The sequence below is a fragment of the Dromiciops gliroides genome, chromosome 4, assembly GCF_019393635.1.
Source record: "Dromiciops gliroides isolate mDroGli1 chromosome 4, mDroGli1.pri, whole genome shotgun sequence".
NCBI classification, from domain to species: Eukaryota; Metazoa; Chordata; class Mammalia; order Microbiotheria; family Microbiotheriidae; genus Dromiciops; species Dromiciops gliroides.
The window spans coordinates 230,657,944-230,680,290 of NC_057864.1; the positions used below are offsets into that span (position 1 = coordinate 230,657,944).

General features: G+C 37.3%; 1 protein-coding gene across 1 annotated transcript in view; it reads left to right on the plus strand.

Moving 5' to 3' along the window:
• Positions 1-18,484, plus strand: part of LOC122753768 (zinc finger protein 496-like) — a 29,536-nt gene extending 11,052 nt beyond the window's left edge. Inside the window, 11 exon segments of the mRNA XM_044001435.1 lie at positions 95-133; positions 997-1,091; positions 2,859-2,991; positions 3,558-3,707; positions 13,512-13,610; positions 13,613-13,852; positions 13,855-13,883; positions 13,886-13,939; positions 13,941-14,100; positions 14,103-14,288; positions 14,291-18,484. Coding sequence (XP_043857370.1) covers positions 95-133; positions 997-1,091; positions 2,859-2,991; positions 3,558-3,707; positions 13,512-13,610; positions 13,613-13,852; positions 13,855-13,883; positions 13,886-13,939; positions 13,941-14,100; positions 14,103-14,288; positions 14,291-14,322 — 1,217 coding nt within the window. The 3' untranslated portion in view covers positions 14,323-18,484.
• Positions 18,485-22,347: the final 3,863 nt, after the last annotated feature.

Below are 22,347 nucleotides of genomic sequence, written 5' to 3' on the forward strand. Positions count from 1 at the left end.
TACTGACTGAGTTTGGAACTCTGCATGTGTCAAGACATTTTGAATGTGTTGGTTAATTATCTGAACTTTGTTTCTTTTTTCTTCTTTGTTTAAGGGATGGCTCTCTGGGAGGAGGAGGGATATGTTGGGAAAAGTAAGTGAAGAAAACAAAATCCTTTTCCTGCTCTAAGGCCCACCTCAAGTGCTACTTGTTTCATGAAGTCCTAACTAGAAATGATCATTCACTTCCTGAGTTTCTCATGACTATTTAATCTCTCCTGTATATTTAACACATTCTGACTTATAGTTAGTTTTGTTCACCACTCATTTCCCTCTTGGCCTATAAACTTCTTGAATGCAGGGACTGAATCATTTTTCATGTTTGTAATCCTCAGTATCTGCATAGTACCCTGCACATAATCAATGCAGTATGAATGTTAACTGAATTGAACTGGTAGAGAACAGTAACATAGTACATTTCAATAGCACTTTGAATTTTAAAAGGAAGTTCCCTCACAATCCTGTGAAATAAGTTTTTTAAATATTATCCCTCTTTTATAGATGAGGAAACCAAGGCTTTGAGAAAGTAAGTGATTCACCTGGAGATTACAAAGCTGTTTGAAGGAGGATTTGAATTTGGGTCTACTAGCTGCTAGTCCAGTACTCATTTCCTTAGGCCTAGCTCCCTCACTGGTAGAATACCAAAAACAAATTTTGCATATTTAACAATTTAATCATATTGTACTTGCTAACTCTTGGTTTAGATAACTATCTGAATATTCTCTTTTTAGATCCCTTCCAGCTCTAGAATTCTAGGTTTGGTTCCCTGAAATTGTTACTGTTAGACTGTCCTCTCTTATCCTTGATCAACTTACCTTTGTTTTCTGACCTATATCTACAACTAAAATGAACAGTGAAAAAGAGGGAGAAAAAAAGATCATTTTATCAGGGACACCTACCTATCTGGTGATAAGGCTACATTTTGGAGTTTGTTGTTCTAATTTGTTCTTTTTCCAGTTTCAGTACCCCCTCCTGTTTCCCAAATTCCTTTATTTCCTGAGGAAGGGAGTTCTGAAGACCAGGAAAAAGTGACCTCACTTCATTTGTCCCAGGTGAGTTGTTATTGCTCTCTTCCTTAGAGAAATGCATCGAATTGGGAAGCAGATCTGTGTTCTAGTCATGGCTTTGCTGCTTGGACAAGTAACTTCATTTCTTTGGACCTCATCCTTAACTATAAAAAAATAGCCCATTAGATTTGTAAGGATTATTCTAGCTGTCACAAGATTTGGAAGAATCCTTAAACTTGATAAAGTTTAACCAATAATCTGAACAAGAATTCTCTGTAACATCTGAGAAGGGACCATCAAGCCTCTACTCAAAGACCTCCAGAGATGAAGAAGTCATTACTTTATGAGGCAACACATTCCACTTTAGGGAAGCTCTCATTGTTACTTATTTTTCCCTATCATTAAACTGAAGTTTTCCTCTTTGCAACTTCTTCTCATTACTCCTCATGTTTTTATTTTAGGTAAAGTAGAACAAAATATACTTTTATGCTTAATAAGCCTTACAAATCTTTCAGGTCCCATCTGGCAAACCTCCTTTGGATATGCTCCTGTTTGTATATGATATTCTTAAAATATTGTACTCTGAATTAAGCTCACTATACCAAATGTAATCTGACAAGAACAGAGTGCAGTAATATTGTAACTTATTCATTCTGGATATTTTGCATTTATTAACATAGCTTAGTCTTACACTGTTTTGTACGTGAAGTCTTATTCTTTTACACTAAATTGATAACATAGGAATTCCTTACTAATGCCTCTCTGCTCTAAGGAAAAGGCCCTTTATCCCTTGCCTTCTGCTTCCCCCTCCTTCCCTCATTCCAGACAAATAAGAAAATCACAATACCAAAACCCTGACACTTGCAGTTATTTATTCTTACTTTTAAATCATTTTTAGATCATTTCTGGGAGAAAGCAATGGTCCCATGGAAAGAACTAAAAGTTAATTTGTACTACTTAATAGCTGAGAATAATTGTCTAGGCTAAGGTAACTAGTTTCCCCCACTACTAATATATTCCTACTTCATAGGAATATTTTGATAACAATTATGGTAAAATATTGATCATATATCAAGACTTCTAGGTAGCACAGTGGATAGAACATTGGGTGTGGAGTCAGGAAGACCTAAGTTCAAATACAGCTTCAGATAGATACTTAGTAGCTTAATAGTATAATCTTAGGAAAGTCACTTAGCCTTAGTTTGCCTCTATTTTCTCACCTGTAAAATGGGGGTGATAACAGCACCTACTTCACAGGGTTGTTGTGAGGATAAAATTAGATAATTGTAAGTTCCTTAGAGTTTTACATAGTTTCTGCCATGTGGCTGGCACATAGGCACTATTGCCATATATGTAAATGCTTATTTCCCTCTCCCTCCCCTCTTCCCCCATTTCAGGTGCAGAAAATATGATGAGAGACTATGTGTTCTATAGATGTTAGTACTCAATAAATTCTCTTGACTAAATTTTAGTTTCTGACCCCACAGGAATTCCTAATCCAGTCCACAGCTTTGAGAAGGTACCAGGAAGGGGCAGGACTACAGGCAGTGAATGCCATCCTTCATTCACTACCTTATCTCTGGTTTCTTCTGTTAAATATTCATGAGGAATAGAGAAAGTTAGGATGTTAGTATCTTGTTCATCTTTGTTACTCAAAGACTGACCCAGTATCAGAGGTAAAAGTATCCTCTTCAACTACTATGTGTATGATGTTTTGGCACCTTTGCTTTTAGCACTAACTCTCCTTGGGTCTGACATCTGTCAACATCTTTGGACTTATGGGTCCTGAGTAGTTGTTTCATCTTGTTTCAGAACCATGTGACTCAGCTCAAGGATGTGATCCTGTGTTTCTCTGAGGAAGAGTGGTCTCTTCTGGACCCTGCTCAGACTGGCTTCTATGGAGAATTCATCATAGAGGAGGACTATGGAGTCTCTCTCCCCATGAGTAAGGGTTCAGCTTCCTCCTGGCCTGGGATTAATCATCTATGGGGCTTTGGGAGTGAATGGCTACTCCTCTCTAGTTTCCCTTTTCCTCCCCATGATGCCTAGGTGATTTGTACATAATTTCTTCTAAAAATAGTTGCTAACTACCTCAATACCTTCCCAAACTGCAGTAAGATTTAGAATCAGAGACATAACTAGTACCTGTTTTTGTTTTTATGGTCAAAGAGAACATACCTGGTTTCCTTTGTGACCAGTAGTTTTACCTGGTCCATTTCTCTGCATTTCCCATTTTCTTTTAGACAGTTACAACTAATGGGATTAAGAGGGAAAATGTCTTAAACTCTTCCCTCCTCTCATCTACAAAGTCATACTCATATCGACTTTCCTACCCCCAGGAATGGTGTCTGTTTGTGCTCCTATCATGTTTTTCCTTCTACCTTCCCTCTTTGTCCCTATCAGGGACCTAGGTAGATTATCCCATTTACCTCAACCTGGGTTTGTTTAGGCTGCTGCCTCTAAGTAGGTTGCTGGACAAATAGATATCCCCTCCCTTCTTCTCCTTAATAGACTATCCAGGTCCCCAGCCAGTCCCAGAGAGAATAAATGAATTGCCCAAGGTCATGCAACTACCAGATTCCCGGGTAGAAGATGATGAGCCATGTGGCCCGGAATTCCAGGGCCCCCAGGATAAGGAGATCCCCAAAACTACTTGTACAGGTGAGGAATGAGGTAGTAACTATAGTGTAGTACCTTCTGATGAGGAGTGAGATCAACTCAGGAGCACTATGATTATGATACTCCCTCTCACCTCTACTCCATCCTTGCTCCAAAGGTTCTCTAATTTGGGACTATTAAATTACCTGAGTCGGTGTTGGTAGGACTTGACACTGCAGGTTCCTTCTTTGACTTTTATCAGGGATTTATAATGCAAGAAATTCGAATATGGGGTCCCAGATATGTTGATTAGAATGGATACTTTTGACCAACTGAGGATTAGAAAATCAGGAGTTTTCTAGAAAAAACTCCTTATTCTGTTCCCCTGGCATATTAGCATTATTTTTGGTCTATCCATATCCAAGACCTTTTCCCCCATTTGCCATCCATATTCTTTCACCTGATTGCCTGGTAAATTTTTGAGATAATTGGCTAAGTTTAGGCATGCAATCTCTGGCCATTGAATGAAACAAAGCATTCTTCTCCTTTTTAAGGCTTTACTCTGTCTAATTAGAACAGTGTTCTATGCCAATGAGTATTCAATATTCTTGACTACTACTATACACATTTACCTTTTTTAAATATTGGACTTTTAAAATGATGGACTTGTAGGTAATTCCTTTTTTTTTCTTTTCTCTTAGCTTACTAACCTAGTTTCACTCAAGCAACAAACATTTATTAAATACCTACTATGTTCCAGGCATTTTGTTAGGTATTGGAGATATAGATATAAAAGTGAAGTAGCATTTGCTCTGAAGTATCTTAACTTTTACCAGAAAATTATAGCATATATTGGAAAATAACAAGAAAAGGTCTAGACAAGCAGAGAAATTGTAAATAGAGCCATAGGGCAAGAGATTGCTTTGCATTTAACAATTATAATGGTTCATATTGATTTGAATATTTTTTTCCCTCAGCAATAGGTAAAAAACAGAGTGAGTGGGGGAGGCTTTATGAATGGATAGATGGGATGCATCATGATCTGGGGGCCAGCTGAATTTAGAGGACTTCGGTAAGGATTGACCCAATCACCATCTAATACTAGCTGCTTGACTTGCTGAATAACCATTTTAATTTAAAAGAAAAATTTAGTTGTGTATCAAAAAATTCAATGATCCCTTGGAAGAAGTTTCATAAATACTTATGTAGGTGAAGAATGAGGTGGAGGCAGATTGGAAAATGGAATCCAAGGTCCTTCTGAGCTACTCTGGGTTGGGACTCTCAACTGTCATGATCCTGTCCTGGTAAGAAATGTCTCTTCTAGCTTCCTCCTACCTGTTCTGATCATATTCAGTTAAACTCAAGTCAACAAACATTAAGTGATGCTAGGAGCACTGGATCTTAGATCTTACAACATAGGAGTTTATGTCATTTACAAAATCACTGTCATTTTTATAAGATGTTAGGGTTTGCACATAGTTGTATAGTTCATTAATCCTCATTAAAGCTCTGTGGGTTAGGCACCACATTTACAGTTGAAGAAATAGAAACTCAGGGACTGCCCATGGTTAAACAACTTTTATATGTCAAAGGTAAAATTTGAGGCAGGCCTTCCTGACTCCAATTCCACCACTACGTTGTCTCTCACTGTACATAACTATAACGTAAAATTAAATGTTCTTATGACACATTCTGGCTGTTTGACACTGGGCAAATCATTTAAGTTCTTAGTACCTTAGGCAGTTCTCTAAGATCGGATGTTGGAGAATAATTGACCAATTGCATGAGCATAGGAATTTTCCTCACCAGGAAGTCATGAGAGAAATCAGATTTAGACCAAGTTCATGAGCGAAGTACCCCAAAAATTCTATATGAAGAACAGAGAAAGAAAGGCATGTCTTACTGTGGGAGCAAGGAAAGATTCATGAGAAGGTGATATTTAAATTCACTTCTGAAGGAACACTAGGGTTTCAACAAGCAGAGAGGGGATTGGATGTGTATCTTATTCTTATTCTAAGTATAATGAAGAAAGACATAGAACTGGAAGAATATAGGCTGTATGGGGAAGTTATGGTAATGAAGCCTTTTTAAAGTTGTGGCTATAGAGATAGGAAAGAGGCGATGATTTCAAGAGACATGGAGAATGGCTATGACTTTGCAATTGATTACCTTTTATAGAGGTGATGGAGAGTGAAGAGTCAAAGATCAGGGTTTCCAATATGGGGGACTAAGTAATAGTACTGCCATTTATAGAAATTGAGGGAAAGAAGCAGGTAAAATTCTACTTCGGAAATGCGAATTTTCAGTAATGGGTTGAGAAGTCCAGAAAAAAAAATGTAGATCTGGAATTCAGGAGAGAAGTTTGGGATAGAGATACAGGGGTGTTCCAAATGTCAGATGCTACAGTTAAGGAGAATGGGCTGAAAAAAAATTCCTGGACTTAGTACCTTGAGAAAGGGGTGTTTCAGTGACATATTAAGGTAGTATGATAAAAGGTTATATTGAATTGTGAGATTGTGATGCTACAAGACAGACTACTTTTTCTAAAAGGGTAGTTTGATGTCTTGTTTGTCACATCACATTTATTTGACACACATCATATAACAAAATTTTTCAAGAATTTTGACCACGAAACTGAAATTGAGAGATGGATATTGTAGCTGAAGTAGTAGAACAGTCAGTTAAAAGTTTTTTCAAATGAGTGGTAAGGAGGAAACTAAAACATAGATTTCTGGGAAAGGACCCATGAAGAGGGAGAGATTAAAAAATATGTGAGATGAGTAGAGATTAAAGAAGGCTGGGTATATGGAATTAGGTTTGGGGTCTCCTGAGAAAGGGAGGAAAAGAAAGCAAGGGATGAAAATATGGAGACACTTAGGTCTTCTCAGTGAAGTAGGAAAATAGGATACTTACCTATTGGGTAAGTTGGTTGGGGTGGGTTTGAGCCCTTGAGGACAAGGAGAAATAGTCACTGCATAAAGTAAAATTAAGGGATTGATAAGTGTGAATAAAGAAATCCCCGAACAGCATGTCAATAAAGTTTACTTGATTTTTCCCACAGTGTTTATTCAGCAATGTGGCAATACAAGTAAGAGTGAAGAAATTGAGGTATTGGTGTTTACCAAGAGCTGAAGAGAGAAAGGGAACGATGGAAAAATACAGTAGTGAGGCATCCTGTAAGGTAGTTCCTGTCTCACTGGATTTGGCTTGCTGTGGCATAGCACAGTGCTTGGCATATGACAAGTGTTTAATAAATGCTTATTAATATGTGTTAGGGCAGAGAAGTGTATGGTAGTTGTGGCAGAATTTCAAAGTTCAGGCATCTTATAGATTATTATATGTGGTGATTAAAACTTAAGGTGTTATATAGTGCAGAAATATACATGACTCTTCTTGGTATTATAAGTGCTTATTGAATTGAATTTTTAAATGCTAAAGCATGTAATATAAAGTGTGTGTATGCATGTGTAAGTCAGTCCCAATTTTCTATAGATAGTTTTTCAGGCATGGATTTGCAGGTCCCTTTCTAGGCTCTCCAGCACCCCCAGCCACCTCCCCTAGCTATGTGATCTTGGGCAGGTAAACTTAGGTTCTATAGAACTTAGTATCTTCATTTTTGATTCTTAAAAATCTTTTTTAGATCTGAAATTCTGTGACATATATAGTAGGAACTTAGAGATAGTCTAATGCTCAATTAGTGGAAATTAATTTTTATTCTGATTTATTACTTAAAAATAGCACATGAGCCTAGCAATGTGGGAATAGTAAGAGCAAATGAATGAGAATGTAATGATTTGTTTGAAATCCCATAAAGAGATTTTCTCCCCACCTCTTCATTAAGGGGGAATCTCTCACAAAGTCAATATCACCCACCCTATAAAATATGAAGAATTTTAGTATTTGCTTGAGCAAGAAAAAACCATTTTGGAAGAAAAATCAGCTGGGGGAAAATATTAGTAGAGCTCCATATACTTATTATGTCATAGCAAGTTTTTATTTTATATAACTATTACATATTACATACTTATCTAAGTGTATTGATTTGGGATCCAGTTATTTAAATGTTAGTACAATGAAGCATGATAACAAAGATAATATTGCATTTGTGATATATCCCCAACACCAAGTAGAAATCAGTTTTAGATTATCTATTTTTGAACTACTGTTCCATGCCATTGCAAACTGTCTCCATATAATTTTTCTGACCCTCTACAGAATAAGCCCTTTGATGGTGAAGACTATTTAATTTAATTTAGTCTTTGTATCTCCAGTACTTCTCATCTTGCCTGGAACATAGTCGGCACTTAGTAAATGTTTGATTATTTGATGATACTATCATATGCTGTAGGTAATTTGTTGTTGTTTTTTCCAATTAGTCAGGGAAGGCCTTCTGGAGAAGGCGCTACTTAAAAGAAGCAGGTTCTTGAGGTACACATTGGGAGAAGACTTGGAGAAATGAGTGCATGAGCAAATGAATGTGATGTTGATATTGATTTCATTCATACCCCCACTAACCTTCTACTCCTCCCATGGTATGTTAGTTAAACTACTGGGAATGGAGTTGAAGTAGAGGAAATTGTATTGAAGTTTTTTAATAGATTCCAAATTTTGTCACAAATATCCCCACCCCCAAATCTGCTAGTGTATGTTTAAAGAGGCATAGGCATGCTGGTTACATTTCAGGTGTCTTAAGAAAAGCAGAGTCATAACACTTAATGCATTCATTTAAAAAGTAAATTTTGTGTTTATTCTTTTGGTTTTTGTCAGTATGGGAATTCCCACTACTAATGAAGATCAACAACTATTCTGCATCTCATAGGCTTGAAAATGCTAGAGCACTGAGAAGTTGAGTCACTTGCCAAGGTTCACACAGTTAGCATGTGTCAGAAGTGTGACTTAAACTTAGGTTTGACTGACTCTTTTATCTACTGTACCAAGCTCTCTCTACTGAAAAAACCATAAAATACCCCATATCATACACTAAAATATTGTAAGGAAAAAAGAAATCACTAACCAATAATCATTAACCTTGACATCAAAGGTAACTATTTATAATTCTGGTTCTCTAAATACTCATATTTTTTTTATCCTAACTATCAGCTGTTACAGGTCTTTTTCATTTGCTCCTAGGCCTGTTTAAAACCCCTGGTATAATTGTAAAAACTCAGAACATTGTGCTGATACATAGTTTCTCCTTGCCATCCAGAACTCTTAAGTTTAATTGTCTTGACTTTTGTGACTCTGAAATACTACTTAAAGGGAAAATACTTAATAGCATCTTATTTTCAGAGCTAGAAGGGGACCCCTAGAAGTCATCATGGTTAACCTTATAATTTTTCTGGGAAGTATCTGGAACAGGGCAATCCCATGACATGCCCTTTCCAGAGTCAATGATAGTGTATTTTAAATACAGTTTAAGTAAAGGGGGGATATGTGGTGGGTGGGGAATGGGGAACAATGGCTGGAGGTAAAGATGAGGACACACGGCCCCAGTAGATTTTTAACTGAGTGGCTTACCTCCTTCTGGGCAGGGTTTTCTAGCATTCTCTAGGTTTTCTCCTACTTAGTAAGGAGAGGGATGTGGTCATACCTACACTTGAGAAAACTAACTGGCAACTGTGTAAAGGATGTATGGAGATGGAAGAGGACAAGGAAACCAGAAGACCAAGTAGGAGTCTAATGTACTAATCTAGGGCAGGCGATTGAAGTTCTGTACTAGAGTGGTGGCTAAGTCAGTAAAGAGAATGGCTGGATATGTGGACATAAGACAGGAGTCAATATAATTCTGAGCTTGTGAATTTAGGTAACTAAAATATGGTGATACTCTCAGAGGGTAAGAGTAGGAGGGAGAAGTTGGGGGGAGGGGATAAGGAGTTGTTTTGGACATGTCAAATTGAAGATAGATATTTGGTATATGGTATGTATATATATATATATAGTACAAATGGTATATATCTATATATAGATGGATGGATCTATCTATAGTACAAAATGTTGAGCAGGCAGTTGATGATGTGAGTGGAGCTCAAGAACAAAGACTAGAGCTAAAAATATAGATCTAGAAGTCATCTATTTATGGAAGATAATTAAACCCATGGGAGCTATAATGAGATCAGTGAGAAGAGAACCAAGGACCAGAGCTTTGGAGCACACCTACAATTGAAATGCATAATATCAATGAAGATCCAGCCAAGGAGGCTAAGGAGCAGTAAGATAGGTAGGGTGAGAACCAAGTGATGACAGTGACATAGAAACTAAGAGAGAAAAGAATATCTAAGATGAGTGGGTGGTCAGCAGTGTCAGATGCTACCAGAGAAGATAAGAAGGACAAGCTTTGAGAAAGCAACATTACAGCCACTCGAAAGCAATTTGTAACTATGCCCCCAAAGTTACTAAATTGTTTTACAAAATTGTAATGCCCTTTGACTCAGGGATACCACTGATAGATATCAAATACAGAGGAAAGGGACTCATACAAAAAAAATGTATAGCAACTCTTTTCATGATGGCAAAAAGCTGGAAACTAAGGGGTGGTCTATCAGTTGGGGGATAGCTGAACATATGGGTTAGAATTTAATGGGACATTTGTTCTCTAATAAATGATGAAAGAAATGGGTTTCAGAAAACCTCAGGAAGATTTGTATAAGTTGATGAAGAGGAAAGTGAATAGAAGCAAAACAATTAATAAAATAATAACTATAAAAATGAACTATTTGAAAGACTTAAATTTCAATAATCCAACTATAATTTACAGATGAACTGATGAAGAATGCTGTATACCTCTTGACAGGAGCAATGGACTAATAGGTAGAATAAACCATTTTTGGGGTATGACTAATCTGGTCATTTGTTTTCTATATGTATTATTAGGGGGGGTTGTCTCTCTCTCCCCCTCCCTCCCCATTCCCACCCTTCACCCCCATACCCAGAAGTAATGGGCAGGGTGTGAGGGAGAAAAATAAATTCTTGATAGTTTAAAAAAATTGTTGGTGGGGGGAGGGAAGGGAGGGTAGGAGAGAAATTGGAACTAGAAATCCTATGAAAACAAATGTTGAAAACTATCCTTATATGTAACTGGAAAATAATAAACTACTTTTAAAAATTGTTGGCAACTCTGAAGAGGAGCAGTTTCAGTTGACTGATTACAAAGGGATAAAGAGAGGAGTCAAGTTTAGATGAAATGAGTTTAGATGCAGCTTTTCCTAAGAGGTGAATAGAAAGAGGAAAAGAGTTAGAGGATGGCAGCTTCAGGGTACAGTAGGGTTTAGTTAAGTTTTGTTTTTGTTTTAGAGCTGAGGGAGACTTAGATGGGTTTGAAGGGTACAATAGAGTAACAATAGTTAATAATTATATACTTTGTGGTTTTCAAAGTGCTTTACATGTTATTTCATTTGAAACAGGCTGAAGATGAGAGAGTGAGTGATTCAGGGGCCCATTATAAGGAGATAAAGGATTGGTCTTAGCAAGAAGTACCTCCACACTATCAGAGACAGAAAAATCAAGACAAAATGGAGGATGGGTCAAGGCATTTTTATATAGACGAGAACATGAGAAGACAATGTTCACGGCGAATTAACTATTTACAAGTCAAATTATAAGCTAATATTAGCTAAAACAAATCCACTTTTACTCTGCCTTGGCAATCACTAATTTGTGTAACTTGTTATATAAATTTTGTCCATTTTTGCATAGTTATATGAAACTGACTTCCATCATGGATTTTGCCTCTTAGTAAATTTCTGAGCTATTTTTTCCTCTTATGGTATAGCTACTCTGTGGTTTCCAGTTTGGAGGACACCTATATGGAAAAGTTAGTTTTTTTCCTTGTTTTCAATTTCAGGTTTCTTTTTCTTAGATTTCCAAGATTCCAGACAAATACATTTTTACTAGCTGTTACTAGGAGATTGCTACTTGCTAGTACTCCATTCCTGTATTTTAATCCATGGCACAGAAATTCAAATTCTATTCTCCATATACCCTCTTTTTAAATTATTTGCATACTGACTAAATCATCTTTTCTTCTGAGGTCCTTACCTTTGACCAACAGCAATAATAAAAATGCCACCTGTTGCCCTAAGTCTTCAGTTTCTTTTCCAAGACTTCATCATCTTTAGCAATACTTTCTAGATTACGTCTGGCAGTATTATTTCTTTCCATATGAATCACCAGAAGTGGGTAGTGCTTGTAGAAAATATTTGCAGTCTGCTAGCAATTGTTATGATACTAATATGTCTTAAATCCTAGGTTGGATTTTGTAGCATCTCTAGAACTACAGTAATTCTTTATAGTGGTCAGTGTTTGTCTGGTCTACTCATTTCTACAGCCCCTGAACAGGGGCTTTGTGTTTAGCACCTGGATCTGCCCCTTTTGCTGTGTTTTGGAGTGGAACTATAGGCCCATTCATTCTCTGCTTTTGTCACTTAGGTTTCTATACTTTGACCTCCTGGAGTTAAGCCATATGGATCTTCATGGCTTTCTCTGGCGTTTTAGGACAGAGTATTAGAGAATTTGGAGCTCTGGGATATTCCTGTCTGAGTACTGCTGTGTCTTCACTATTTGGCTTGGTGGAAACTGGGTTTTTGACAACCTGAGGCTTTCTCATGGAAGCTATCCACTCTTGCTGCTCCTGGACACGCAACTTTTCTGGCTGTATTGCATCTATGGTTGCTATAAATGCTGTCAGCTTGTTTGCCTGAACTTGGACACTTCTAGCAGAATTTTATGCAGTTCTGTTGTTTTTTATTGGATGTTTTGATCATTATTTGACCTGTATGATTTTTGGCTTTTTGCTAGAATAGTTACTTCTTAGGAAACTGGTCTGGATTCTTCCATTTAGGCAACCATCTTGGCTAGAAGTATACTTCTTTACTTTTTATGTAATAATTGATTTCTGAGATTGGCTAAGAGACTTTCTTTCAAGGGAATCAGATTTTAAGGATATTACAGAAATTATTGACTCAACTTTATCTGTTTCTAGATGTTCCATATCAATAACAAAACTTAGGAGGAAATAATAGAAGGGGAAGTTCTCATTCAAAATTACTACAATCAGCTATCCAGAAGTTAAAAAACCAAAAAATAGAGAAAGGGTATAGGTTCTATATACTCTTTGCAACGTGTCCATAGTATTGTAGAGCTAAGACAGAGAATACCTTAGAAAACCATCCAGTTTAATCTGTTCATTTTATAGATGATGAAATTGAGTCCCAAGGCTTATGCAACTAATTAATATCAAATAATTTAGCTAGTTAAAACTCAGACTGCGCTATAGGTTTTCTGACCCCTTGTTCATTCCACCATACTATTTCAAAGCTATCAAAATATAAATTAAAAAAACACAATCACAATAAACATAACTGCCATTTATATAGCACTTTAAAATTTGCAAAGTGTTTTTATATATATGTATGTACACACATATACATACATATATATATATGTCATTTCAGCTGAGCTTCATGACAACCTTGTGAAGCAGATACTATAGATATTATTATATCTGTTTTACAAATGAGAAAATCCAGAGTGGATAAGTGATTGGCCATGGTTGCATAGGTAGTGGGTGTCACACCTAACATGTTTTTTTCCCCACAGTTCTATAAGGGCACAATTTCTGGGTCATGGATTAGAAAGCTTTTTAGGCATTGACAACTATTGGAATCAACTGGCAGGCATAAGACATAAATGTAGAAAAGTAGAAATGGAGGAAAAAAAGAGATAGGGATTTGGCGTGAGAAGAATGGAGTTTAAAAATTGCCCCTGTGCTGGGGAATGGCAGAGTACTAACACAATTATATCAGTTAATATATTGCTCTGGGTGTTGTAGTTTATCTCATCATGGTTTGGATTCTTATTTTCCTTTTGCAGGAGATAACAGCTTTAACAAGAAGGAGATGCCTCAGCAGAAAAGTCTAGGAGAGGAAGTTTCCATTGAGATTGTATTATCCAGTTCTGGAGATGAGGATCCCAACAGAGTCAGTCCTGCAGAGAAGATCTTCCAGGCTCCAAGAGGAGGAGACGCAACCCTTCCCTATCTCACAAGAATAACATGACTGATTTCAGAGATGCTGTCCATACTCAGGTTGAGACTACATCAAGGAAACCTTACACATGCCCTGAGTGTGGGAAGAACTTCCGCTGGAGGGCAAACTTCATCAGGCATCTCAAGAGCCGCAAGGAAGAGAAGAAAATTCATGAGTGTCCTATCTGCCGGAAACATTCACTGAAAGTGAGGATCTCAAAAGAACACACGAGAGACCCATGAAACTAAGAAGCCCTACATATGTGGTGAATGTGGGAAAAAGTTTCCGCCTCAGTTCCCATCTTGTCTCCCACAGCAGAATGCATACCCAGGAGAAAGGGCCTGAACTAAGCAAGAAAGAGCCACAAGAATCATCATCATCGTCATCGTCATCGTCGTCATCTAGTCCATCAGAAGAAATGACAAACCCTACCACCTATTTGGAGAGGAGAAGAAAGAGCAAACACATAAGTGTTGTTTTTGTGGAAAAGCCTTTGAGCAGCATGACCACCTGGTCCAGCACAGCAGCATTCACACAAAAGATAAGTCCTTTAAATGTCGATACTGTGTCAAAAGTTTCTTTCATAAGCATGATCTCATTCGACATCAACGAGTACATATGAAGAGCGCTCTAAGCAAGCTCTGAACTCATACTAAATTCCTTTTACCCAAATATGCTGGGAACATTAGAAAAAGCCTTATGTCACTAGGTCACTGTGATCCCACTATTGTGACTTTGTTAACAACTATTACTGAATTGTACCACTTTGTGTGCTAACACAGACTTATTTCTATTCATTCATACTCACATACAGAGACCATATAATTATTCCTTTACTCTGCAACAGTGTCCATATAACAATACAGTATTCAATAGGCATACAAAACATGAGTAATGCAGTCAATTAGCTGCCCCCCAATTGCCAAATAATTGGTTGTTCATTTCCGCCCCCCCCACCCCCATATCCCCTGCATTTCTCATTATACTGATTTGGAAATGAAATCAATTCATTGCTTTGGCATCCTATAGATAAATTCATATAAACCTGGAGGAGCATTTCTTTCCTGCCCTTATGAGCTTCTTTCTGCCTTCTATACCTTTAAATTTAATCTTTCTTACTGTACCTTTTTGTTTATTAGTAGAAGCTCTAGAGCATGAGTTTCCTCTAGGAGCCATGGCTATAGGATGGTGAGTAAATATAGGTTTACTTACAGAACCAACCTAAAGCTCAAGTCTCCCAAAGTGAACAGTTTTTACTAGACCTTACCATCTCATGAGCTACCTTCCTCTCCAAAGCAAGTCAAGCAAATCTCTGTGCTAAGCCACTAGACAGTTTCAAGTCCTTGCTGCTCCTCTCCCCCTTATACCTCAGTGTCATCAATGCAAATGATAACCTCTCCTTCCTGACCCCCCAGTACTTATACAATAAGTACACATGGCCCTATGGCCTTTAGGGGGATTTTATTTGATTCCCAAGCCGATTTTGTGGCTACTCAAGCCTACTCTGTAGATTAGGAAAACATTTCACTTGTGTTATGTTTTGTCTTCCCACTATATATATATATATTTAAATTTCATGTGGCCCAAGCTACTCTAACTCATATTTCCATTCTGAACACATCTCTTTGCACGTAGAAAGTATCTCTTGCTGTTTCTATTTTGCTTTAAAAAGTCAAATTTTAACCTGGGTAGATCAATTCGGGGAAAAAGTGGTGTTATGGGGACATAAACAAGGTGCTCACCTATAAAACTGAACCTTCTGGATAAACTCATGAATTTGAGCTAATAGTCCAAGTATAAATCAGGGAAGATAAACAAATTACTACCCACTCATAATATTTAATGACCTTGGTACAGCATAAGCCCCCAACTATATTTATAGTAGTAATCAAGATTGTAGCCTAGGATTCAAACCCTCTCAGTACTTTGGAACCTTCAGCCAAGATAGTCTTCCTCTCATAAGCCCTACAGTTCTTTGAAAAGAAAAATTCCATCCATACTTGAATGGCCAATGAAGTACTACTAGGTAGTGCTCTTCTGAGGCATGGGGATGGGATGAAGCACAAAGGAGGGTGAGAATATAAGTATATGTGGATATGTATAACTTATAAAGCTACACCTAAAATAATTTTCATACTTTAGAAATGTTGAATGAGAGGGGCAGCTAGGTGGCACAGTGGATAAAGCACCAGCCCTGGATTCAGGAGGACCTGAGTTCAAATCCGGCCTCAGACACTTGACACTAGCTGTGTGACCCTGGGCAAGTCACTTAACCCTCATTGCCTGCAAAAGGGGAAAAAAAAAAAAAGAAAAAAGAAATGTTGAATGGCATATTATTCTCAAGAGATAATCTAAGGTTCAGAAAGTAGAAACATATAATCCCCATATAATTTTCATAAGCTAGAAAAAAGTACATCACTTACAATGCTGCAGGAGAGATTTTAGTGCAAGAGAATTCATACTATTAATTAATGAATAAAACCAGACAGCACTGTCCCTTGCCTAGCATACATTCGCTGATTTATTTAAAAAAAAAAAAGACATAGACAATTGGAAAAGTGAAAGAAGTTATTGAAGGAAGTAACACACACTAGTACCCAAATAACTGAATGCTCTCCAAGGTACAACAGTCTTAAGGAGAGAGGGGTTGAAAATCATGTTACTTCAGTCTGATTTTTTTGGAGTGTTCCTAATTATTGTTTTCCCGTGTTATCCCACTCATGCCCCTTGCTCTGGGTCAGAGAACCCCTTTTGCCAACAGGGGAACATCCCTCTAGAGAGGAGGTCAAAAGTAACTGAGGTAAGGCTGGGTACAGTATTTCCCCCTACTTAGAACAGCAAAACTAGGAGCAGAGACAACTTTCCATAAAATTTCTTCAACATTTATTGAAAGTTAAAATTTACTGACCTCCAAACTCCATTTCCTTTCAGGCTTCTATTGTTCTTTGAATTCTTAAACTAAGATTCATAACCTCCAATAACCTTCAAGTAATATAGACTTTATTCACTCCCAGGAATTAATCTCTCTAACTCTTCCCAACTAGGAAGGAAAAAAAATTGTCCTAAGGGACTTTGTCAGCAGTGGCTTGATTTATGCAGTGGGCATAAGTGAAAACCTGTCTTCTAATGGTGAAAACCTGTGATTTGTACCACATATGTTAAGATTTCCTGAATTGCTTTATTATAAAAGTACAGGGAAAGGTTAACCCAGTCTAGTGGGAAATGCACTGGATCTGGAATATTGGTTGTTTGGAAGTTCTGATATTGACTAGCTGTGTGACCTTGGCTAAGTCACTTGGCTGTTTGATTCTCTGTATATGTAGGTATTCTTGCTTTATCAACTGGGACAGTATGAAGATAAAAATGAAATTATAGATATTAAGTATTTCAATAAGTTAAGGCATGATTATGCAGTTTTTAGTATGCTAACTAAAATCCAGAGATTATTCCCCAACACATACAACCTGCCCTCACCCCCAATAAGTTACATATCTTTTTTTTTTCTCTTCCCAGAGTGGGCCATTCAATTGAGTTAATTTCTGAAGTTGGGGGGGGGGGGTGATGGATCTGGTTACCTCAAAATTAAGATTGCAGAATTGTAATTGGCTTTTTCCAATGGACAGATGGTGGCATTTCAAAGCATTTTGAATGAATTCTCAAAATCAACCAGGTTATATTGATTCTATCAGAGAAGTCACCTCCCTTCAGCACCAAGATTAAGCAATTGATTTTACCTGGAGCCTAAGAGGACCTGGCCTCCATCATCCAATGAGTGGTTGAAATTCATTTCCAAGGGGGGAGAGAGAGGGAAACTGCAAAACAGACAGTGATATGCTACTGACTTCCAGTTTGAAGACATCTTTTATCTGTCATTAAGTTTGAAGGACCACTTTTTCTTTCACTCTTGAGATTTCAAATAGAACCTGTGGAATTTTCTAACAGGTTAAAAAAGCTATTTGTATATAAATTGTGAGGGTGAGGGAGGGAAGTAGCAAGACCACCCAGAGGTATCATGAAAATGATTCCCTTTGGGTCCAACAAGACACAACACACAGATCAGATTATCCCAGGGGATTTCAACACTTGTTTGGGGCAGGTTCTAGAATGTTCCACAGTCTCCTATTATGTCTGGTTCTTCCTGGAAGCAAATTCTCTAATCATTCTCAGCAAAGGATAACACATCAGTGGCAATATAGCACTTGGTAAGGTCTCTGGTGATGTGGATGTAGCCTCTCCCAGCTAGAAGCAAAACAGATGCAACAATGTGAGGGCAATGATGAATGTATGAGCATCCACTCTTCCACGCACTGACGGGCTTACCCTTCTTCCTCTATAAATGAGGGGACTGGGCTAAGTAGGGTATCACTGATCAGTGTTGAGGGGAGAAGAGAAATTCTATAAAAGAACATGGGGACCTTGGCAATGGGTCTGATCTGCAAGGATCTGGTGCTTAGAGAGACCATTCATCCTGTTTGGGGAATGAGAATTCCTGGAGGGTATGGACTCTAGCTAGGGATGAGATTTTGAGGTAAATAGAAAAGAAAACAACTCCAAGGGATAGATAAGTGTCAATAATGAACTGCACAATCAGGAACATGGAAAGATTCCTACCATGGAAGAATATTCTCTTTATCACCTGAAGTAACTGATATTTCTAAGACTTAAGCACATCAGAATTAGTGGGTCCAGGAGAACAAGGCAATAACAGAAGTTGTATATAGAGAGAACCCAAAATAGGTACCTCAAAACTAAATAAGCATAAGGACCACAAATCAAAGAACAAAAGTCTAGGCTAGACAGAAAAAGAAAAATTATGAAGAGAGTTACTCTTTAAAAGGAAAAAAAATTTAAGACACAAAATGAAAATTTTAAAATTTAAGAAAAGTGAAGGAAAGGAGGGAACTAAATAAATAAAAAGCAAGCAAGAAAAAGGAAATAATAAAACTCCAAAACCAAAGGAGTAATGAATTGAAAAGGGGCAGAGGTCAAGAGTGAGCAGGAGAGTGGATAAAGTACCAGCCCTGGATTCAGGAGGACCTGAGTTCAAATTCGGCCTCAGACACTTGACACTTACTAGCTGTGTGACCCTGGGCAAGTCACAAAACCCCCATTGCCTCGCCAAAAAAAAAAAAAAAAAAAAGTGAGCAGAAGATAGCTGATGGAAATAGAGCCACTTAAAATATATTGACTAAAATAATTGAAGAGATAATAATATTGTGATTATAGCAGAAGATGGGGTAAAACGTATTAGACTAATGGAGTAAAATATGAAGCTAACTCCTAACTTTAAATATGAATAGATTAGATAATTGCACGTGAGGGAGGCAAAAAACAAACAAAAAAACCCACAACTAATGATGCATTCGGAAAATGTGTGCAATGTGTAATAATACCTTTGAACCTCTCACCTCCAGAAAGGGGGAGGGAAAAAAAGTCACCACCTGAAAGACAAGATACTTGTGTCAAGAGACAGTCTCTCTCAAAACATTCCTGTTACTATAGCCTTGCTCTCTATGAAAATAGTTCTAATCTCAGAACACTGAGTAGATAGTATTTGAAAAACATTTCAGTTGCCTCAAGCTTGGTCTCTGTAAAAAGCTAATCATGTGTGAGTAAAACCTCTCATCTTAGTTATGTTTTATGAGGGTAAACAGGCATAAAAAGAAATAGTTAATACATTCTTTATAAACCATAATGCAAAAAAAGTAGCAAAGACTACAAAAAAAGACAGAACTAAATGGAGACTTAATAGGATCTTATGTAATGACCAAGTTGAACAAAATGTAGGGGGAAAATATGAATGAAAATAATAATGATGAAACAATATACCAAAATATATGGGATGTCACTAAAGCAGTGCTCAGAAAAATTATATATCTACAAACATACATTAACAAAATAGACAAATTAAAAAGCTCCCCCAAAAAAACTAAGCACAAAAACATTAAAAATTAGAGGAGAGGGGCAGCTAGCCTGGAGTCAGGAGTACCTGAGTACGGCCTCAGACACTTAACACTAGCTGTGAGACCCTGGGCAAGTCACTTAACCCCAACTGCCTCACTTAAAAAAAAGAAATTAGAGGACAAATAAACTGGAAATGAAAAAAATAACGAAATGAAAGATAAAACTAAAAGCTGATTCTTTGAAATGACTTAATCCAGTGTTTGATAGAACACAAAACATAATTTTTTTTAGGAAAAAAGTCCCTATTTGATAAAAAAATTTTCTGGAAACCTGGAAAGCAGTATGATAGACATTAGGCTTAGACCAACACCTTATATTTTTCATAATACATTCTAAATGGATACAGGGTCTTAAAAGATCAAACTGGGGGCAGCTAGGTGGCGCAGTGGATAAAGCACCGGCCCTGGATTCAGGAGTACCTGAGTTCAAATCCGGCCTCAGACACTTGACACTTACTAGCTGTGTGACCCTGGGCAAGTCACTTAACTCCCATTGCCCCGCAAAAAAAAAAAAAAAAAAAAAAAAAAAGATCAAACTATTTAAAAAAATCAGATGAGAAGATCATGTAAGTCTCACAGCTATAAGTAGGAGATATATTTATAACCAAGCAAGGGATTGAGACCATTACAAAATATAAAATAGTCATTTTGCACAGAAGTACAAAAATTAATCTATTTAGATGAAGGAGAGAAAGGGAATAAGCATTTATATATAACACAGTATGGTCCAGTCTTTTATAAATAAATTTGATCTTCACAACTCTGTGAGATGATTGAAATTATTATCCTTATTTAGCAATTGAAAAAACTGAGGCAAACAGGTTCAGTGATTTGCGGAAGGACACACCTGTACTTACCTGTACAGGGTAGGCCAAGTAAGAAGGGGTTCCAATATTTAATAACTCCTTTATTTTGTGGTTTTTATTTATAATATCATAGCATCATATACTGTCTATATGGGAAATGATTCTTTTTTAACAGTTTTCTTAAAATAATTGCTATTGCATCAGTTTGGGCCAGTAAGCATTTATTATTTTTATATGAATATATCAGTAAAGGATTGACCACATGGTAGAGAAAGCAGGGAGAGAACTTCAGCATGGTGGGTTGGTGAGAGCAGAAGAAAAAGCCCCAAAAGACCCATGCTGCCTTCAGAACCTGTGGTCTCAAGAAGACCTAAGAGAGTTCTGAAGACCTATGCTGTCCTAAAAGGGAGATCCAATCCAAGAGCTCACCCAAAACACCAGTCAAGAGAGTTGGTGGCTCTTCCAATTTTTATCCTCTTTTGATAGAAGCTTATACCTTGATCAAAGGTAATTGGTTAGCATCACTTAATTCTATTGGTTGACATGACTTAAGGGTAATCTAAATTAAAAGAAATGACATTAGGGAGAAGATCTCACTCAAGTTGCCTAAGGCAAAGTCTAGATGTGGTCCTTCACTGAACTAGACAAGAGTCTCCATTCTTTTATTCCCTTGGGTTTGTCCCAGGCAAGATCTGAACTTTCTGGAGTGGGGGGGATAAACAACTGAGGAACTGATCTCTGGGTCCCCCAAGAAATCCATTAATAATTATTTTCTCACATTATGAAAAAGAAAGAAAAAATAATTTCAAAAAGTTATTAAAACATTGTGACTTTTGGCCCACCCTGTATTTGAGGTAAAATTTGACTCATGATTTCCTGATTCTAGGCCCAAAGTTCTGTCCACTGTGCCACCACCTGAGAAGGAAAGCAATCAAATGGGGGACATGGAGGGAGGGGAAGAATTTTTGTATCAAATTCTCTATTAACGGTTTGGCATACATAAACAATGAATATATATACAATATATACAATGACTGCAACAATGCAAATCAAATAAATGACCACATATCAAAAAACTTAGAAAGAATAAGCATGGCTCCAATGGTATGAGGAGGAAGACACATTTACCCCTTTACTGATGCATGAAGTCCATAAGTATTGAACATCATGCATATTTTCAGTGTTTTTATATTTTTGATCAATTATTTTGATTTTTCCTATTTTCCTTGTCAAAAATATTTTTATATGACATGAATCTGTGGGAAAGAGAGGGGAAGGGGAAACTGGTTATGTTAAAAAAAAAGTATTTTAAAAAAGCATTGATTAAGTTTCTATTATGTGTCAAGCACTGTAGTAAGCACTAGGATACAAGGAAAGGATATGTGTGTGTGTGTGTGTGTGTGTGTGTGTGTGTGTGTGTGTGTATGCATGTATATTATGTTATGGGGGAAATGGTGGTTCTGGGAGTCCTTAGAAATTCTTTAAAGAATTATACCCTCTCACACACAAATCCAATTAGAATAAAACAATATTTTATTTGAGCATTAGAGAAAGGAAACCAAGAGATAAGTCCTTGGACTTTTCTCATAGGGAGATGGCATGGCACAGAGACATGGTTTTCTGAGATACCTATATCATAGCTCCAACAGGAGAAAAGCCATAGGTTTTATAGATCATAGATGGAGTGATCACCTGAGCCCTTATTGGGGGTGTGCTTGGAGAAGTTAGGCAAGGTGTGTGTGTGGGGGGGTGATCATCACCTGGCAATGGAAAGTTCCCCTTTGGGGGTAGGGAGAGCTTGAGTGAAAGTTTGAAATGGGAGGACTTCTGGAGTTATCTCTCTCCCCTTGGTGCCACTCAGGCAGTAGCCATGCCTAATAGAGTTATCTCCCCTACGGGTGGAGGAGACTGG